This window comes from Microtus oregoni, unplaced genomic scaffold (genome assembly GCF_018167655.1).
Source record: "Microtus oregoni isolate MIOR12 unplaced genomic scaffold, Mior012 000015F_ref0000493, whole genome shotgun sequence".
NCBI lineage: Eukaryota > Metazoa > Chordata > Mammalia > Rodentia > Cricetidae > Microtus > Microtus oregoni.
Genome location: NW_024543074.1, coordinates 13,481,411 through 13,503,078, shown reverse-complemented (window position 1 = coordinate 13,503,078; position 21,668 = coordinate 13,481,411). Strand labels below are relative to the sequence as shown.

General features: G+C 40.5%; 1 protein-coding gene across 4 annotated transcripts in view; it reads right to left on the bottom strand.

Annotated features, from left to right (window-relative positions):
* The window catches only part of Usp32 (ubiquitin specific peptidase 32), a 134,074-nt gene extending 112,679 nt beyond the window's left edge, over positions 1-21,395 (bottom strand). For all 4 annotated transcript variants that reach the window (XM_041664340.1, XM_041664341.1, XM_041664342.1 and 1 more), the window contains exon 1: positions 21,174-21,395. In XM_041664340.1, coding sequence (XP_041520274.1) covers positions 21,174-21,231 — 58 coding nt within the window. In that variant the 5' untranslated portion in view covers positions 21,232-21,395. The remainder of the gene's footprint in view (positions 1-21,173) is intronic.
* Positions 21,396-21,668: the final 273 nt, after the last annotated feature.

Sequence of the window (21,668 nt, the reverse complement as noted above, 5' to 3'; positions counted from 1 at the left end):
AGAGCTGCCGGGCAGTGGTGCACGCCTTTAATACCAGCACTTGGGAGGCAGAGGCAGGCGGATCTCTGGGAGTTCGAGACCAGCCTGGTCTACAAGAGCTAGTGCCAGGAGAGGCTCCAAAACCACAGAGAAACCCTGTCTCAAAAAACCAAAAAACAAAACAAAACAAAAAACAAAAAAACAAAAAAAAAAACAAAAAAAAAACAAAGCTGGAGAGATGATTCAGCACTTATGATCACTTGTAACTCTTGCACAATAACTGTAAGATTCTGATATGTAAAACTAGAATGAATATTTTCTGTGCTTTTAGAAAGAGGAAATTTAACATTGTTAAGATCTGTTAACAGTCTTCTATGAGTCCTAATTATCTACAATTCTGAAAATATAGATGTACCGGCTAGTTTTTATGTCAATTTAACATAAGCATATACATACATGCATGCATACATATATGCATACATATGTAACAATAATAATGAAAAACTTGAGGGAAGTGAGGGGGGTCAGAGGAAGGGTATCTAGGAGAAACTGATGGAAGGGAAGAGAGGGAAGTGATGTAACTCTGTTTCAATTAAAAATATATTTTTGCCAGGCGGTAGTGGGGCATGCCTTTAATCCCAGCGCTCAGGAGGCAGAGGCAGGTGGATCTCTGTGAGTTTGAAGCCAGCCTGGTCTACAAGAGCTAGTTCCAGGACAGGCTCTAAAGCTACAGAGAAACCCTGTCTTGAAAAACCAAATATTATATTACAAAATAAAAGGAAAAATGGGGGCTGGATAGATGACTCAGAAGAGCACTTACTATACAAGCTTAAGGAACTGAGTTAGAATTTCCCAGCACCAGGGCTGGAGAGATGGTTCAGTAGTTAAACACACTGACTGCTCTTCCAGATGACCGGGGATCAATTCCCCAGCACCCACATGGCAGCTCACACCTGTCTGTAACTTCAGTTCCTTGGTTCTGACACTCCCATGCAGGCAAAACAACAATGACCATAAAATATAAATAAATAAACAAACAAACACATAGATAAATAAGTGTTAAACAGGGGGGCTAGAGAGACTGGTCAGTCACTCATTAGGTAAGAACACTTTTATAGATAGAGAGATAGACAGACAGACAGACAGACAGACAGACAAATGTGTGTTAAAAAGTGGAGCTGAGCCGGTTGGGGGTGGTACGTGCCTTTAATCCCAGCACTCGGGAGGTAGAAGCAAGCAGATCTCAGTGAGTTCAAAGTCAGCCTGGTCTACAAGAGCTAGTTTCACAACCTAGATGCCCTTCAACGGAAGAATGGATGAAGTATGGAATATATACATATTAGAGTATTACTCAGCAGTAAAAAACAAGGACTTCTTGAATTTTGCATACAAATGGATGGAAATAGAAAACGCTATCCTGAGTGAGGTAAGCCAAACCCAAAAAGAGGAACATGGGATGTACTCACTCATATTTGGTTTCTAGCCATAAATAAAGGACATAAAGCTTATAATTCATGTTCCTAGAGAATCTAAATAAGAAGGTGAATCCAAAGACAAACACATAGGCATCCTCATGAATATTAACCTTCATCAGGCGATGAAAAGAGACAGAGACAGAGACCCACATGGGAGCACCGGACAGAAATCTCAAGGTCCAAATCAGGAGCAGAAGGAGAGAGAACACGAGCAAGGAACTCAGGACCGCGAGGGGTGCACCCACACACTGAGACAATGGGGATGTTCTATCGGGAACTCACCAAGGCCAGCTGGCCTAGGTCTGAAAAAGCATGGGATAAATCCGGACTAGCTGAACATAGCGGACAATGAGAACTACTGAGAACTCAAGAACAATCGCAGTGGGTTTTTGATCCTACTGTACGTACTGGCTTTGGGGGAGCCTAGGCAGTTTGGATGCTCACCTTACTAGACCTGGATAGAGGTGGGCGGTCCTTGGGCTTCCCACAGGTCAGGGAACCCTGATTGCTCTTCGAGCAGATGAGGGAGGGGGATTTGATCGGGGGAGGGGGAGGGAAATGGGAAGCGGTTGCGGGGAGAAGGCAGAAATCCTTAATAAATAAATTTAAAAAAATTAAAAAAAAAGAGCTAGTTTCAGGACAGGCTTCAAAGTTACTTGAAAGGCAGAGAATTTGAGGTTATTTTGGTCATGGTGAATTTGAGGCCTTACAAGGCTACACAGTTGAGCCTCTCAAAAAGAAACGAAAAGGAAAAAAAAAAAAGAGCTGGGCTTGCTTGGTCACATCTAGGTCTGTAACCCTAGTGTTGTGATGGATATGGACAAGAGGATCACATCCCCAATCTAGTCCCAGGTTCACCAGAAGGCCATCTCAAAGGAAGAAGGCTAAGAGTGATAAAGAACACTAAACATCCTCCTGCCCTCAGTGAACACAACACAGGTGTGTCCATTTCCACACAAGCAGATCAAAACAAGAAAGAACAAAACCACACATGGCTTAATAAAGAAAAAAATCAAGAACTAAATCTTGCCATCAATAAGTCTAGTGACTGGCAGTCTTTGCTACAGAAACAATGTTGTTCTTGTCAACAATTTCCTCATACCTACACACAACCTCAGGATGGCAACATTCTGAAGATCTATTACACAAAAGCAAAAGTGTATAAACAACCTGAGAGTAAGGGCACAAGGCTTTAATCCCAGCACTCAAGAGGCAGAAGGAGCTCTTTGAGGCTGACCTGCTCTACATAGCAAGCTCCAAGACAGTCAGTGCTACACAGTTATACCATGCCTTTAAAAAAAAAAAATTTAAATAAAGTAAAAGAGCATAAATACTTCAACAAACAACCAAAGCAGAACAAAATTAAAATAAGGAAGTATGGACATCAGGTTATGCAATGTCAAGTTTCTCTGAGAAAAACAAGTTTCTGATGCAAAACTATATATATATATAAACAATTTATATCTAGATCTGGTGACAGACACCTATCAGTATTTTAGAGATGGAGCCAGGAAGATTAGAAATTCATAGCCTTTCTCAACCACGTTAAGTTCCAGGCTAGCCTGAACTATATAAGATCCTATCTCAAATAAGAAACAAAATGTCACAGAATATATGTTGGATAATAAGAACTAGTATGTAGGGGCTGGAGAGATGGCTCAGCAGTTAAAAGCACTGGCTGCTGTTCCAGAGAACCCAGGTTCAATTTCCAGCATCCATGTGACAGCTCACAACTGTCTGTAATTCCAGTTCTAGGGGATCCAACACCCTTACACAGAGATACATGCAGGCAAACCACCAATGCACATAAAAATAAATAAAGTTTTTATGAGCAGGTGTTTATTAGAGGGTTTTGAGGTTTTGTTTTGTTTTTTTTTTTTTTTTTTTTTTTTTGGTTTTGGTTTTTCGAGACAGGGTTTCTCTGTGGTTTTGGAGCCTGTCCTGGAACTAGCTCTTGTAGACCAGGCTGGTCTCGAACTCACAGAGATCAGCCTGTCTCTGCCTCCCAAGTGCTGGGATTAAAGGCGTGCGCCACCACCGCCCGGCAAGGGGGGGAGTTGTTTTTGTTTTTTGAGACAAAGTCTTCTTATACAGCTTTGACTGGCCTAGAATTGGCTATGTAAACCAAGCTGGCAAGAAGGTCTCAAACTCCTGCCTAACTCCTAAATGCTGGGATTCTAAATCATGAGAAACCCACTGGGCTTGGGAACATCTGGCAGCCTCGAATCAAGGAGTCATGAGCAAGTTAACAAATTTTAAGTTTAAAAGAATACCAAACCAAAGCAAATAAAATCACAACAAATATTAGTTCCAGGGAAAAGATGACCTAAAAAGTAATCACTGCTTGCTACTTAACTTTGGAGTGAATCACATATACATATACCATACACAAAGTCATAAGGTAAAAACATTTAACTACCATGTCACTATTGTTAGAATGAAGTAGTAGGGAAAAGAAGGGAAGGAGCACAGAGTAAAGAGAAATGAAAGCTATATTTGCATGCTTCTAAGTGATAAGTCAACAGAAAATACCTAAATCCGAAAAGAAGCAATATCAAATATCAAAGTTCAACTATGAAAATACATAATAGTCTCCTCAGAAGGGACTGGAAAATGTCAAGGAAGATTTTCTCTTCCACTTTACATGGATTATAAAGCTAGAACTCAGGTCCCCCAGCATGCACTGCTATACTTTTAACCACAGAACCATCCTGCTAGACCTCATTTAACAAATCTTTTGATGGGCAGTGGTGGCACATGCCTTTAATCCCACCCAGCACTTGGGAGGCAGAGGCAGGCGGATCTCTGAGTTTGAGGCCAGCCTGGTCAACAAGAACTAGTTCCAGGACAGGCTTCAAAAGCTACAGAGAAACCCTGCCTCAAAAAATAAAAAATAAGCCGGGCGGTGGTGGTGCACGCCTTTAATCCCAGCACTCGGGAGGCAGAGGCAGGCGGATCTCTACTACAAGAGCTAGTTCCAGGACAGGCACCAAAGCTACAGAGAAACCCTGTCTCGAAAAACCAAAAAAAAAAAAAAAAAAAAAAGAAGAAGAAGAAAAGAAAGAAAAAGAAAAATTTTTTTGAAGTTGGTACAATTTGTGTCTTTTTATTATTATTATTATTCTTTAAAAAAAAATGCTGAATGAAAGTATTTAGAGCCATCAAGACAGCCCTGTGGGGAAAGACATCTATTGCCAAACCTGAGAACCTTGAGTTTAATGTCCAGAACCCACATGGTATGAAGCAGAAAACTGAATCCCAAACAAGTTGTCCTCTGACAGTTAAACATGTGCTATACACAAATACACACATCCATCCACATACATGAAAGAAACAAAATGCAATTTTAAAAACAGTGTTTTGGAGCATATGCTTTTAATTGCAGCATTCAGGAGACAGAGAAAGGTAAACTGAGTTCAAGGCCAGAGTGTTCTACAGAGCTGATTCCAGGACTGCCAGAGCTACATTAGAGACTTTATTACAAAAAAACTAAAATGTTTAAAAATAAACTCTCAAAAAATAAAAAATAAACTCTCTGACTTCTCTGAAGAATGAAGATTAGCATAGCATTTTCCAGATCTTTATGAGAATATTTTGAATTCCTTAAGGATAAGTTTAAAATACCTTACATCCCTCAGTAAATCCTTAATACACTAATGAAAGAACTATTAAATAGTTCTATAAACTCAGATTGAAAAGAATGTTTTAAATTTTGAAGTTTTTGATTTATATTTAAAAATATAATTAGTAAGTTCACATATAAAGCATTCAATTATTAACCTGAGAAAAAGATAACCTTAAAAATTCTAAGACCGGGACTGCAGAGATGGCTCAGTGGTTAATTAAGAGCACCAGCTGTTCTTCCCGAGGAGCTGAGTTCAAATCCCAGCACCCGCAAGACAGCTCATAACTGTCTGGAACTACAAAATCTGACACCCTCACATAGACATACATGTAGGCAAAACACCAATACACATAAAATAAAATTAAACTATCTTTAAAAAATCTAAATTCAAGCCAGGTGGTGGTGGCGCACGTCTTTAAGCCAGCAATTGAGAGGCAGAGACAGGTGGATCTCTGTGAATTCAAGGCCAGCCTGCTCTACTGAACTGGAGAGAAACTAGTCTCGAAAAACAAAACAAAAACAAACAAAAATCTAAATCCAGCAGGGGTGGTGGCATACAACTTCAATCTCAGCACTCAAAAGGCAGGAGCAGGAAGATCTCTGTGAGTTAGAAGCCAACCCAGTCTATACAGTGAGTTCCAAGACAGCCAAGGATACATAGGAGACACTGAAACAAACAAAAAACCTAAGTCTCAATAATTTTACAAAGGTGATACAATCCCACTGAAATAACAACAACAACAAAAAACCGAAACAGGGGCTGGAGAGATGGCTCAGAGGTTAAGAGCATTGCCTGCTCTTCCAAAGGTCCTGAGTTCAATTCCCAGCAACCACATGGTGGCTCACAACCATCTGTAATGGGGTCTGGTGCCCTCTTCTGGCCTGCAGGCATACACATAGACAGAATATTGTATACATAATAATAATAAAAAAAAACAAATAAACCTACCAAATACACAAGTGAAAAAAACAAAAACTTTTTTATTAAAAAAAAAAAAGGTGAGGGGAGCGGAATTCAGTCAGGAATATGCTTGTTAGCAAGTATGAGGACCTGAGTTCAATTCCCAGAGCCCATGATAAAAAGCCCAGTGCATGGGATGGCATAGGCTTATAAACTCATCACTGAGGAGATGAAGACAAATGGTCAGTAAGAAACTCTACCTAAAAAATCACAGTGGAAGCCGGGCGATGGTGGCGCACGCCTTTAATCCCAGCACTCGGGAGGCAGAGGCAGGCGGATCTCTGTGAGTTCAAGACCAGCCTGGTCTACAGAGCTAGTACCAGGACAGGCTCCAAAGCCACAGAGAAACCCTGTCTCGAAAAACCAAAAAAGGGGGCTGGAGAGATGGCTCAGTGGTTAAGAGCATTGCCTGCTCTTCCAAAGGTCCTGAGTTCAATTCCCGGCAACCACATGGTGGCTCACAACCATCTGTAAAGAGGTCTGGTGCCCTCTTCTGGCCTGCAGACATACACACAGACAGAATATTGTATACTTAATAAATAAATAAATAAATATTTAAAAAAAAAAAGAAAAACCAAAAAAAAAAAAATCACAGTGGAGGGCAAGTATTAATCAGTGGGTGGTAGAAGAAAAGAACTGATTCCTGCAAGCTGTCCTCTGTATCCCATACATGTACAGGTAGCAAACACAAATAAATATAATTTTAAAATAAAAAATAAAGAGGACAGCCCAACAAATAATAAAAATGCAGCCAAGAAACTGATAGTAATCAGCTTGGATTGATTATAAAGAAGAGAGATTTGGAAAAAATAACTGAGCTTAAGAATGCCAAATTGCTGCCTTTTGAGAGGCTATTAGTACACAGTCGGAGGAACTTAATGAAAGGTAATCTTGAACTAAGTGAAATCTGTGGTTAGAGCAAACGGAAGGTGGGAAAGAGAATTAAGGTGACAGAGATGGCAATGCTGGCACAAATGACATTAAAGGAACTCTCATAAGTATTTTGCAACACTGAAATAAAAATAAGACAATCTAAGGTGTTTGGAACTAGAGAGATGGCTCAGTGATTAAGAGTACTGGCTGCTCTTCTAGAGGAACCGGTTTGATTCCCAGCACCCAAAACTATCTGTAACTCCAGTTCTAGGTAAGGTGTTGTTGACACCTTCTTCTAGCCTCCTCAGGCATCAGGCACACATGTGGTGCACATACACACATGCAAACAAAGCATCCATACACATAAAATAAAAATAGAAAAATTAATCTTAGAAGCTAATCCAAATATAGGAAGGTGCATGGTAATTCATCAAGACAAAGCCACAGAGAAACCCTGTCTCGAAAAACCAAAAAAAAAAAAATTATTTAGACAAACACAAGCCAGGTATAGTAGCTCATAGTTTCAGTACTAGGGAAAATGAAAGATACTATTATGTGTTCCAGGACAGCCTAGAATATACAGTCAATTCCAGGCATGTATACAGTGTCCCACCTGCATGTATGCCTGCAGGCCAGAAGAGGGCACCAGATCTCATTACAGATGGTTGTGAGCCACCATGTGGTTGCTGGGAACCGAACTCAGGACGTCTGGTAGAGCAGCCAGAGCTCTTAACCACTGAGCCATCTCTCCAGCCCCTCAACAGATTTTTTAAGTAATAAAACATTTTTCTGATTATTTTCAAGTACAGTATACTCTAAAAATATTTTTTAAAATTAATTTTCCTAAAAAAAGGGTCTTTGTAAAATTAATTTTCCTATACATTTGCAACCACTCTTAATGCTTTTAAAAACTTTCAGAAGTCAATATAGGATAATAGCATTTTTCTCATTATTATAACTTTATAATAATCACTATAATATAATCAATAAACATTATAATTATAACTATAATAATTATTGTAAGAAAGGCCTTATACAATACCATACTAGTATGCAAATCAATAACTGCCTACATAATATAAATAATTTTAATCACTACATTTTACTTGTTTTGTATATTGTGTGCTATAGCAAATATGTAGACATCAGAGGACAATTTTAGAGAGTCAGTTCTCTCACTCCACTGTGTGGGTCCTTGTAGTGAAGACCAGAGGGTAAAACATTCCCACTGGTCAGCCATCAGACCAGGCAGTGGTGACACACACCTTTAATCCCAGTATCCACACTAGTTTGCCAGAGAAACCAGGCGGTAGTGGTGCACGCCTTTAATCCCAGCCCTAGAGAGGAATATAAAACAGTAGGAGACAGCTCTCACACACAGTCTCATTCTGAGGTTTGCTGGAGGCAGGATTGCTATTTCAGACTGAGGTAAGAGCCAGTGGCTGGCTGTTTCGCTTTTCTGACCTTCAAGTTGAACCCCAAAATCTGTCTGAGTTTTTAATAATCATGCTTCAGAACCAGTGAACAAACTCAGATCTTCGGGCTTGGCAGCAGGTGCTTTTCCCAAAGAATCATTTCATGGCCCCATTTTGTTGGTGGTGGTTGAGATAGAGTCTAACTATGTGGCCCAGGCTTCCCTCAAACACTAGATCTACCTGTCTCAGCTTCCCAATACTGTAATTTCAAATACTTACCACCAAACCTGGAGAACTCCTCTTAGCCAGGCGTAGTGGTACAGTTTTAATCCCAGCACTCAGGAGGAAGAGGCAGGCAGATCTCTATAAATTCGAGGTCAGCCTGGTCTAAAGAGTGATTTCTAGGACATCCAGGACTGTTACACAGAGAAACTCTATCTCGAAGAGCAAACCAAAACCAAAACGAAAACAAAAAAAAAAAAATTCTTTTAACTTCATATAATCTCTACAATAGTAACATATAGAGGCTTACAACAATTGAATTAATGGCTAAATTTCAGAATTCATGAAAAATTAAAGATAAAGGCTAGATGCTATCATATGTATGCATTCACAAAAGTAAATACAAGTCTTTTGGTTTGTTTGTTTGCTTTTCAAGACAGGGTTTCTCTATAGTTTTGGAACCGGTCCTGGAACTAGCTTTTATAAATCAGGCTGGCCTTGAACTCACAGAGATTCACCTGCCTCTGCCTCAGCAGGCTCTCTTTTTGGGAGAAGGGGGAGTTTTGTCTTGTTTTTTATTGGGACAGGGAATATGGTCCCAGGCAGGTCACAAAACAACAACAAAACAGCATAAAACCTTACCTCTTGGGATTGGAAAAATGATTCAGAGATTAAGAACACTGGCTGCTCTTGCAGAGGTCCAGGGTTCAATTCCCAGCACCCACATGGTGGCTCACAACTGTGTGTAATTCCAGTCACGGGAGATTGAACATCCTCTTTGGTTTTAATGTACACCAGGTACACACATAGCTCACAGGCATACATGTAGGCAAGACATCCATACACATTAAAAACAAAAAAGCTTTATCTTCTACACATCTTTTTTAGAAAGCTATGAAGCTCTAGCCAGGCAGTGGTAGTGCAAGCCTTTAATCTCAGAACTTGGGAGGTAGAGGCAGGCAAATATCTGTAAATTTAAGGCCAGACTGGTCTAGAGTTCCAGGACTGTCAGGGCTACACAGAGAAACCATGCCTCGAAGAAAAACAAAAAACTCTACCATTGAATGCATCAAGAAAGAATTAACAAATGATACACAAAACAGGAACTATAACTCTAAAGACAGTAGAGAGAAACTCCAGGAATTTGGTGAAGGAAGACCCCCAGGATGGCACAGTAGCTATACTCCCAGAATAAAGACATTTGGAATATGGAATACTTGGGAGCAGGCCACTGGTTACAAGAAAGGTATTGTCAATTTGTCACTGATGATGAACCCAGTGAACATGTGGAAAGAATGGGAATTTGGGAAGGATTGAATTATAGTAAAGAGAAACTTCAAAGAAAAAACAAGGCTGGGCTGGAGAGATGGCTCAGCCGTTAAAGGCTAGGCTCACAACCAAAAATATAAGAGTTCGGTTCCCAGCACCCACGGCTGTCTCTCCAGCCACAAAGTTAAAAAAATTAAAAAAAAAGGAAAGAAAAAACAAGGCAATTACTTAAGGAAGTATTTAAAAGGAAATTAAGGTTCATAGCAGCATTATTTGTAATAATCAGAACCTGGAAACAACCTAGATGCCCCTCATAAAGAAAATGTGGTACATTTACACAATGGAATACTACACAGCAGTAAAAAAAAACATAATAACATCTTGAAATTTGTAGGCAAATGGATGGATCTAGAAAAAACTACGTTGAGTGAGATAACCCAGACACAGAAAGACAAATATAATATGTACTCACTCATAAATGGCTTTTAGACATAAAGCAAATAAAACGTAGCCTACAGGCCATAACCCCAGAGAACCTAGATAACAAAGAAGGAGCCTAAGAGAGACATAGCTGGATCTACATAGGAAGGAGAAAAATACAAGATCTCCTGAGTAAATTGGGAGCTTGGGAGTCACGGGGGAGGGTAGAGGAGAAGAGCAGAGGAAAGGAGGGGAGCGGAGAAAAATGTATAGCTCAATAAAAATAAAAAGGAAATTAAGTATGAAGAAAAAGTAATACTGCATGTTAAACTGTTTAACTCTGGAGAACATTTATAAAGGCCCACTTACGTAAATGAGAACACTGATCTAACAAAAATTACAATATAAAGATGACAAAAATGGGAGGATAGAAAGAATCTGAGAGAGTGATACAGTACAATGGCTGATCTTTACAATAGTTAGATGCCAATAAATAAACCTTAAATAGGGAAAGGGGCAGCAGCACAATAAATATATCATTTTGAATTTCAAGGGTGGGCTGGAGAGATGGTTCAGCGGTTAAAAGCACTGACTGTTCTTTCAGAGGACCCATGTTCAATAATTCCCAACACCCATATGGCAGTTTACTACTGTCTGTAACTCCAGGATCTAACACCTTCACACAGACTTACATGCAGACAAAACACCAATGCACATAATAGAAAAATAAATTTTAAAAAATAAATTACAAAGGCAAGGATCAAATTAAGAAATAAAGTTGTTAAAAATATTGGTGATTCTGAGCATGGTAATGCATGCCTATAATCCTAGCACTCAGAAAGTTGAGGCAGTTAGACAGCATGAGCTACACATAGCAAGAACTTGTGTCAAAAAAAGAAATGCCTGTGCTGGAAAGCATTGATTAAGAATACTGACTTCTCACTTTCATAGGTCCTAAGTTCAATTCCCAGCACACATACGGTGGCTGACAATCATCTATAACTGCAGTTTCATGGAATCAGATAACCTCTTCTAGTATGCAGATACATGTACATGCAGACATAACATTTATATACATAAACTAAATAACCCTTTTTAAAAAATTCCTTTAATCCCAGCAGAAACAGATATATCTGGGTTCAGGGTCAGCCTGGTCTACATAAAGAACAGCTAGGGCTACATAGAAAAAAGTGACTGTCTTAAAGAAACAAAAACAAACAACCCAGAAGAATTCTCATTTTTTTTTCAAAACGGGAGAAGGTGCATCAGGAGTCCAAAGGAGGCCATTTTGAGTGACTTGAGGCCCTATTTCAAAACAAACAAATAACAATTACGAAAGTAAACAGCCTTTCCTATCTGACAGTGACAAATGCAAAGGCAGCAAGCCAGAACTGTGTTCTAGGAACAAAAAGAAAACTGTGTGATAGTGCTTATAGATGAAAGGGAAAGTAGTGGGACCAAGAGTGGCAGTGCACATCCTCCCAGCACGCAGGAGGCTGAGGTAAGCAGATCTCCAGGAGTTCAAGGTCAGCCTACTATAAGAGTTCCAGACCAGCCAGGGCTACAAAGTGAGACTGCCTAAATAAATAAATAAATAAATAAATAAATAAATAAATAAATGGGGAAGGATATGAATAGGTAGGAGTTTCAAGAAAAATAATTTGGGGCCTTGAAGATTATAAGGGGTAAAATCTTCCCCTAAAGTAATAACGAAGAGGCTTTAAATAAAGGGTTTATGACCTGGCATTGTGGTGCAGGACTACAATCCCAGTACTGAAGCAGAATTCAAAATGGGGATATATAGTAGGACCTATCTTTAAAAAAAATGGTAGGATAGAAGGAATTAGAAGACTTGGATTTTAAGATCACAATGGCTCCTGTGCAACTTTAGGGAGAGATAATGTAAGATGGGACTAGAGCAGAGGTAAGAGTAGGATAGCTGGCAAAAATTAAACAGGACGTCAAACGAGCAACGTGAGCAGGAAGGAACTAAGGATGAAGGTGTCTATATTTTGGCCATAAACAACAGGGTGGGGACAGTGGTGTCATTTATTGTCATGGGTTAAACTAAAAGAGGCCTATTTTAATAAAAGAATCCTTCCTACAAAGGAAATTTCTCCAGAACCTTTCAAACTTCATTATCAAAAGTTAACCACAGTGAATATTAAAAGGCTTATTCTGTCTGACATCATGACACATGGCAGTAATATGATACCTAAGAAGGTTCATGCAAGAGGACAGAAATTTCAAAGGCAGCCCTAGCAACTTAGTGAGAACCTGTTTCAAAAAGCAAGTTCCGGGATATAACTCAGTGATTGAGCACTTGCCCAGATGCAAAAGGTCAAGCACAATCCTTAACACACCACAAAAAATAGAATTAAAAAGCTTTTTCACAAATATAATTGGATAATAACCTTCTTTATGGAAATGGAAAAGAAACTATAAAGCCTCCACTGTAAAACCTCCTTTTAGTTTGATTGTGTTTAAAAGCAATTTAGTATCCAGGATCCCAAGAAACATTTTACATAAAACCACTAGTGAGCTTAGAAGTTTCATGTTAGTGATTATTAAATCCTAATTTTTAAAAAAAGGTGTTAAGAGCAGGGCTTGACTGCTAGTTATTTTGAACACACCGGTCTTAGGACATTTATGCCTCTAACTATAATAGTACATACTAAAGAGCCCAGTTTTATCAGGCTTCTGCGTCAATAATTAACTACCTACCACTAACTGAAAATGCCCACACTGATTGGCACTCAGGAAAGGAATGTAATACCTCAATCTACACACAAATACCAGAGGCCCAAATGTCAAAAGCAGAAGCACAGAGAAGTCATGCTTCTTAGATACAATATTTAAAAAAATTGTCAGTTCCATCTTGTCTTTTAAATACCATTATAAATCACTAAACTGTTGTTGTTATATGAGCCAAGCTTACCTTGAACTTGGTACCACCTTCTGCCCTAGCCTCCTCAGTGTTATTATAGGCCTGTACCACCACACCTGGCATTCAAATGATCAACTTCTAATCTACAAGGAAAATCCCTTGACCATTGCAGCTACTTAATATTACAACTTCCAAACTGTCAGCCCTTATCTCTACTTCTAAAGTGATAGCAGATTTTTATGGTTACTTCAAAATAATAATTATAAATTCCCTAACTTCTCTTGATCTAGTATATAATCAAGTGCCAAATATCTTCCTTTCTTGCTAAGTGGTGGTGGTGCACATCTTTAATTCCAGCACTCAGGAGGCAGAAGCAGGGGGACGTCTTTGAGTTCAAGGTCAGCCTGATCAACAAGAGGACTGACTCACAAAACAAAACAAAAAAAAACAAACCTCCCCTTCTCCTTAGATAGTGCCTAGCTATTGGTCAGGCATCATAGTCCAACTCTAAATTTCCCATCACTAAAAATCAAGCTTTCACTGCAAAGCTCACTAAACTCAAAGACAGACAATGAATAACAGAAAACAAACAACTGTCCAGTTTGGTAAATGGGACGTCACATCACTCTGTTCATGCTCTAAACTCCAGAATTCATCAGTGACTTTATCTCCTCTTTGTCACTCACACACCCCAAAGGTAAAAAAAAACTGTAAAGGGAGAAGATTTGCCTCTGTAAGTACTTAGATAATGCATATAAGCACACAAATTTAAAATTACACTATTTTTTCTTTTACAGGTTACACAAACACCAAGAGTTTACTAATGAATTTAACATGTTCAGGTGATGAAAGTTCAGTGCTCTTTTGTTTTTGTTTTTTGTTTTTGAGATAGGATTTCTCTGTAGCCCTGGCTGTCCTGAAGCTCACTCTGTAGACCAGGCTGGCCTCAAACTTACAGAGATTTGCCTACTTCTGCCTCCTCAGTGCTGGTATTAAAGGGGTGCACGATCATGCCCAACAAGGTTCTGACATTTTATTCCCAATCCTTATGGATATTTTACATATCCATTTTAGTGAAAATTACGGACCTAGGCTATTTGATCCATCAGAGAGTGACTTAGTTAGCTGTTTTCTCTATGCTTTATTTCTAGTTAGAGCTTAAAAAAGAATAAAATTGAATGAATGAGCAAGGGAACACTAAAATATGACTGTGCTGAGCCACCTTTCCTAGATAAGTGTAGCTAACACACCTCCATCAAAGAAGCAAATGGAGACTATCACAGTAACCACAAATAAACACAATACAGAGATCAACAGATTATGGGGAGTCCATCCCCAATGTATGCATCACAGCTTCTGCATCCATGGCTCAGGGACCATCAAGGAAGAGGGAATGGAAAGACTGTAAGCACAAAAGTACCAGCAAGCCGGGTGGTGGTGGCGCACGTCTTTAACCCCAGCACTCGGGAGGCAGAGGCAGGCGGATCTCTGGGAGTTCAAGGCCAGCCTGGTCTACAAGAGCTAGTTCCAGGACAGGCACCAAAGCTACAGAGAAACCCTGTCTCGAAAAACCAAAAAAAAAAAAAAAAAAAAAAAAAAAAAAATACCAGCAAGTCGGCTGTGAAACAGTCTTTCCTAAAAACCAATAATTGCTGGGACAAGAATTAGCTTCTGCCGGGGATAAACCCCTTTACTGGTTCAAAGAAGAGTGGTCAGCTCTGAAACAATACACAAACAAAAAAACAGATCCAGCAGGATATACATTTGTTCATACACATGCATATACACACCACATATACTAATAATAGTAATAAGAGACTATCAAGTTAAAAGTGAGGAGGACATGGGAGGGGCTAGAGGGAGTAAAGGGAGGGAGGAAAATGATCTAATTCTATTTCAACTAAAAACATTTAAACCAGGCAGTGGTGGAGCACACCTTTAATCCCAGCACTTGGGAGGCAAAGGAAGGAATATCTCTGTGAGTTTGAGGCCAACCTGGTCTACAGAGAGAATTCCAGGACAGCCAAGGCTACACAGAGAAACCTGGCAACAAAAACCAAAAAAAAAAAAACCATACACAAGTCAGGCAGTGTTTGCTCATGCTTTTACTCTCAGCACATGGGGAGGCAGAGGAAAGCAGATCCCTGAGTTCAAGGGGAGTCTGGTCTAGAGTGAGTTCTAGGACAGTCAGGGCTACAAAAAGAAACCCTGCTTCAAAAGTATTTAAAAAATAAATGACCTTGGGCCTGGAGAGATGGATCAGAGGTTAAGAGCAGTGGCTGCTCTTCCAGAGGTCCTGAGTTCAATTCCCAGCAACTACATGGTGGCTCACACAACCATCTATAAAGAGATCTTGTGCCCTCATACAGGTAAGAACACTGTATACTTAAATAAACAAATCCTTAAAAATCATAAATAAATAACATTCATAAATTGCTATTAAAAAAAAACCCTCAGCTGTGTAGTTGCTGAGGGACAATGATCTTGTACCCTGTAATGATTTGTTACTTGTATTTTAGTAAAATGCTGATAGGCCAGTAGCCAGGCAGGAAGTAGAGGCTGGGAAGAAGGAGTTAGTCTGCAGTCATGATCCAGATGCAGAGGAAGCAAAATGAGAACACCTTACTAATAAAAGATACCGAGCCACATGACTAACACAGACAAGAATTATTGGCTAATGTAAGTTATAAGAATTAATAAGGTCGAGCAGTGGTGGGGCACACCTTTAATCCCAGCACTCAGGAGGCAGAAGCAGGTGGATCTCTGTGAGTTCGAGGCTAGCCTAGTTTACAAAAGCAAGTTCCAGGATAGGCTGCAAAGCTACGGAGAAACCCTGTCTTTAAAAAAAAAAAAAAAAGAGTTAATAAGTCTGAGCTAATAGGCCAACCAATTTATGATTAATGTAGACTTCTGTGTTTCCTTGGGACTGAAAGCAGCTGCAGGACCGGGTGGGACAGAAACCTACCTGTAATCCCAGCACTTTAGGAGGTTGAGGCAGGAATACGAAAAGCTAAAGGCCAGTGTTGATTACATGACAAATTCAAGTCCAGCCTGCACTACATTGACTCTGTATCAAAAGAGACAGTTAGAAAGTAGCTAAGGGCCGGGCGGTGGTGGCGCACGCCTTTAATCCCAGCACTCTGGAGGCAGAGGCAGGCGGGTCTCTGTGAGTTCGAGGCCAGCCTGGTCTACAAGAGCTAGTTCCAGGACAGGAACCGAAAGCTACGGAGAAACCCTGTCTTGAAAATCCAAAAATAAATAAATAAATAAAGTAGTTAAGGGGTAGAACCTGACCTAGATGCACAAGGTCCTAGATCCAAGAAAAAAAGATTGAGAAATTAATATACTATACAGTCAGGAACATTTTAAATCTGTCAATTCTTGATTAAAAGGGGAAGAAAACATAATCCTCTTTCTACAAAGATGAAAGAAAGGAGGTACAGAGAAGAAATAATTAGAGACAATGTTTAATTTTTCTTTGAATACTGAAATATTTGACACTCAACTTTTCTTTGAGATAGGGTCTCACTTGAAGAAGCCCTGGCTGGCTTAGAACTCACTATGTAGACCAGTTGGCCTCAAACTCAGAGATCTGCCTGTTTCTGCCTCTTGAATTCTGAGATTAGCCATGTGCCACTATGCCAATCCTCATCCAATGAGTTTTAAATGTGTTCTGAGTACTTAGAACACATTTTACCGAATATACAAGCTTCACCTTTAATCTCAGAACTTAGAAGAAGCAAGTGGTTATCTCTGAGTTTGAGGCTAGCTTGGTCTATATAGTAAGTTCCAGGACAGTAAGGGTTACATAGAGACCGTCTTTAAAATATATGTGTGTGTGTTTATATTATTATACTATTATACAAACAAAATAATAAAATGTATACATGTATCTTGTATATACACACACACCCATGTTTCAAGGGTTAGGAAGATAGCCCAAGTGGCAAATGCTATAGTTTTGGAGCCTGTCCTGGAATTCACTTTGTAGACCAGGTTGGCCTTGAACTCACAGAGATCCACCTGTCTCTGCCTCCCAAGTGCTGGGATTAAAAGCATGGACCACCACCTGTTGGGACTTTTGATAACTGGCCTAATCATTGAGCCCCAAACTACTGAAAGACAGAAAAAAGTGAATGGCATCTGAGGAAGATTCACACCTGAGATTGTCCTCTAGTCAATCCATGCGAGTGCAAAGGTGTACATGTTATGTGTGTACTCATGTGAGAACAGGTGAGCATGTGCACAAAAACACACAGAATATATACAGGCTATAACCAGGCCTGTTGGGAGACACCTATAATCCCAGCTCAGACAGAGGCAATCTATGAGTTTAAGGCCAGCATGGTCTATATAGTGAGTTCTAGGAGAACAAGGGCTACAAAATGAGGTCCTGTCTAAAAAACTACACACATACACAAACACAACACACAAAAGTTACAAACTGATAAAACATGGTAAAATAAAGAGATGGCAAACAAAGCTATTAAAATTCTCAGTATCCATGAAAACAGGCATAGTTCCCTAGACAAACATATGCATTCTTTAAGTTTAGTAATAATATTTTTTTAAAAAGTCAAGTTAGGCCTATAAAATGGATCAGAGAGTAAAGATGCTCACTGCCAACTTGATAACCTGAGTTCAATCCCGGGGATCCATAAGGTTGAATGGGAACTGACTCCTGAGTCAAAAACTTACCTGTGACTGGGTGGTGGTGGTGAAAGCCTTTAACCTCAGCACGTGGGAGGCAGAGACAGGCGTGTCTCTGTGATTTCAAAGCCAGGCTGGTCTACAGGGAGACACAGCCATGACTGTTATATAGAGAAACCTCGTCTAGGAAAACAAAAAAACCTGTCCTATGACCTCCACATACACACTATGGCTAGCAAATACAGACAAAAAATATAACACAAATATCTTAATAAAAAGTCAAGTCCCTTGTATATTACTCAAAGTATTTACAATACAAGCCAAAAAAGGAAAAAAAAAAAAAGTACCACTAATACATCTTCCCCAAAATGTTTAAAGCTACATACATTCAGAAAAGTAAAAGTTAAAATAACGGGCAGTCTAACCAAAATAGGATATGAACCCAAAAATCATCCTAATTTCTAGTGCCTCAGACATAAACTAGATCACCCTTTCACTCAGGTCCAGTGTTATCTGTCACTAACACTGCTCTTTTTTTTTTTTTTTTTTTTTTTTTTTTGAGCCAGGGTTTCTCTTTGTGGCTCTGGCTGTCCAGGAACTCGCTTTGTAGACCAGGCTGGCTTTGAACTCACAGAGATCCGCCTGCCTCTGCCTTCCGAGTGCTGGGATTAATAGTGTACGCCACCATTTCTTATTATTGTCTTTATATCACTTTTTAAATTTTAATTTTTTAGTATTTCTACTGTATTTATATCATTTCTGCCTTTCCCTCTCTCCCTGTAATATTATATTTCAAGATCCTACTTTGCTACATAAACTGCAATTTTTTATTTGTAGTAATACATCAGACTTTTTAATGCTGTGTAATTATAAATAAGCAGTAAATAGAGCTCAATCATTTAAAGTCAAAGGGTCAAATAGTTCTCTCAAGTTCATTTTTTTCTATTCTTTTTTTCTGGCTTTTTTGTACTGTTTCTTGTTTTTTTCCAATTTTTCAAAATAGAGTTTCTCTATGGAACTTGACTTGTAAAGGAGGCTGGCCTTGAATTCACAGAGATTCACGGCCTCTGCCTCTGGAGTGGTGGGAAAGGCTCGGACCACTACCGCCTGGATCAAGATGTTTTGTTTTTTTTTTTACTTGTCAAATCCTATCCGATCCATCTCACCTCATACAAAGTAAACAGATAAATAAAACTAATACAGGTATTAGTACCTATTTATTTAGGTGTCCCCCAAAAGGTTCTCAACCCATTCTGTAGTTAAATTGAAGTGTGACATTGAATTTGAGTGAAAAGTATCATGTTTAAAAGTTGCCTGTTTTAAACATGCCCTGTTTACACATAGAAACCACTTTATCAACTTGCTCCTCTTTTGGTTTAATACCCCTGTAGCAAAACTGACAAAAACAAACACATTCAAATAAGACTTTAATACATACATGTTATTTAAATATGCATTTTAAACTTTCAGACATGCTTCATAACAAATTAAATGAAAGCCTTTCACCAGATCATTTTTAAATGTATCAATTTCATCTATATTTATATAGTTATATTATGTATTATTTATATTATAAAATGTACACTCTTGCTGGGTATAGTGGCCCACACCTTTAATCCTAGCATGCAGGAGGCAGAGGCAGGTGAATATCTGAGTTCAAGGCCAGCCTGGTCTACAAAGTGAATTCCAAGACAGTCAGGGCTAGACATAGAAACAAACCTGTCGCAAAAAACAAACAAAAAAAATGTACAATCTTAATTTGATATAAAATAAAACAGCAAGAGCTGGAATAAAGTTTAATTTTAGAATATCTTAATACCAGGTATATCACTGGTATTCACACCCTTAAACTTAGAAACACTTCTGAACCTGTAAATCAATTCGACTGTGCCCTATTTCATGCCGTGTAAGCCACTGTCTAATTGCCCCCAGACCTGTCAAGCTCAACAGCATTCAGGAAATGACTGGTCTATTAGGGTTGAAAATACACCAAGAATTTGGAATATTTCTCATATTGAAACAGGGAGAAAAAGTTCAACTAAGATTGTGCTTAAGAACAATCACCATGCTGCTGAGAGGAGGGCACCACTAAAAGGCTTACTTTTCCTATTCTGCTCAATCCAAAACTGATGCAACTACAACTCTGCATCTTATTATCTATTTATTAGGTAGTGGGTCCAGTGAACTCACAAATTTCTTTATATATGAACTAGATCTCACTTTAAAATGTCTTTTTCGTCCTATTTTCATTTTCTATCTGAAGCTACAAAACCACCTGGCGCAAGGCTGAATTTTTTTTTTTTGTCTCAGAAATCTGTCAACAATAATATCTGGCCTCTAATCTGCTTAATGTTTTTCACTTCTTACCAAGAAAATTCATTAAAGGTCGAGAATAAATACAAGCACCACACAACCATGCATTCAAATCTCAGCCATGAAAAATTAAGTCACATTCCGGCCATAAAAACTGTGCAAGATACTTCCAGTTAGCGTATGCTTTCGTGATCAGGGACAACAGTATCAAGAGTAAGTGGTAGGGGGTTGGGGCTGTTAACAACACAGTGCAAATCAGAGGCAATGGCAGCAGCAGCAGCCGAGGACTGACAGCAAGGCCAGTGTCTGAAGGGAGATGTAACACAGTATCACAATGCTGGATTTCCGAATGCCATTTCAGGGGAGCGCCGGGGTGAGAACTGGGAAGCAAGTGCACTCAACCCGATCAATGTCCGGGGCGAGAAAACCTACGACAAGGTCTTATGGCAACATCAGCTGTCTAATCTCTTGTCACCTTTAAACACAACTTCATTCCAGGTCTTTCTTAATCGAAGTCAACCCCTGAAACGGTGAAAGGCACAAGGATGGTCATCGCCCTCGGCAGAGAGGCACAGACCCTGGGAAAAACCAGACGTTCCCTAATTCTAAAGGATTTCCAGGAGCAAAATGCAGCCACCTTCTCTTCTCCAGCCAACGCTGTTAGGAACCCGATCAGGACGTTGTTGGAGGCTTGTATTTTTTTTTTTTAAATGCAGGAGTGATATAAGAAAATGGCACTGAAGGATGAGGGGGCCTGGAAGGAAAGGCTGAACCATCACAGAAGCGATGGACAGGGTTTCCCTGAACCGAGTCAAGATAACAACGCCACCAGAGTGCATCGAATGGCCAGCCAGCGCCCGGTACCCCGTCACTGAGAAAGCTTCGCCCCCTCCCCAAGCGCCCCAATTCCCAAACACCGCTCCCCACTCCACCTCCCGGCCCTCAGGATTCCCACGCCTGCCCCCCCAGGTCCCTCGCCAGACACCCCACGCCCCAGCCGGCCCTGCCGCCCCTCCCTCGGGCCACCCACCCTCGGGCGCCCGACACTGGCCTCCCCGCAGCTCGCCCGACCCCTCCCCCTCACCTCTCCTCAGCGCCTCCTCGTAGCTGAGGAATCCGATCCGTGACTCCTTGGCGCCCATGCTCCCCTCATCCCCTCGGCCGGGGGTCGGAGCCTGGTTTCGCCCCCACCCCCTCACGCCTTCTTCGCGGCGTCGCCGGCTGACGGTGTCGGCGTCGCCGGACCCCTCCTCCCCCAACACTAACAAGTGCGGCTTCTGCCCCGGCGACTCCTCCCGATCGCCGCCGCCGCCTCCATGCCGAGTCACGTGACCCGCTCCCACCCCGCCCCCTTCCCCTCCCTCCTACTCCGCCCTTCTTTCCTCTCTCCTCCCTCGGCTTCTCGCCTCACTCCTCGTCTCCACCCCTCGGCCCTCCCTCCCGCCAACCCCGCCGTGGGTCACCTGACCCGAGACCCGGGATTGTTCCGGGTAATGGCCGCCGGGGGCCACGCTCCGCCCCACCCCACGCTAACAGCGCGCCGGAGCGCAGGGGCGGGGCGGCGCCGCCGCACGTAGCG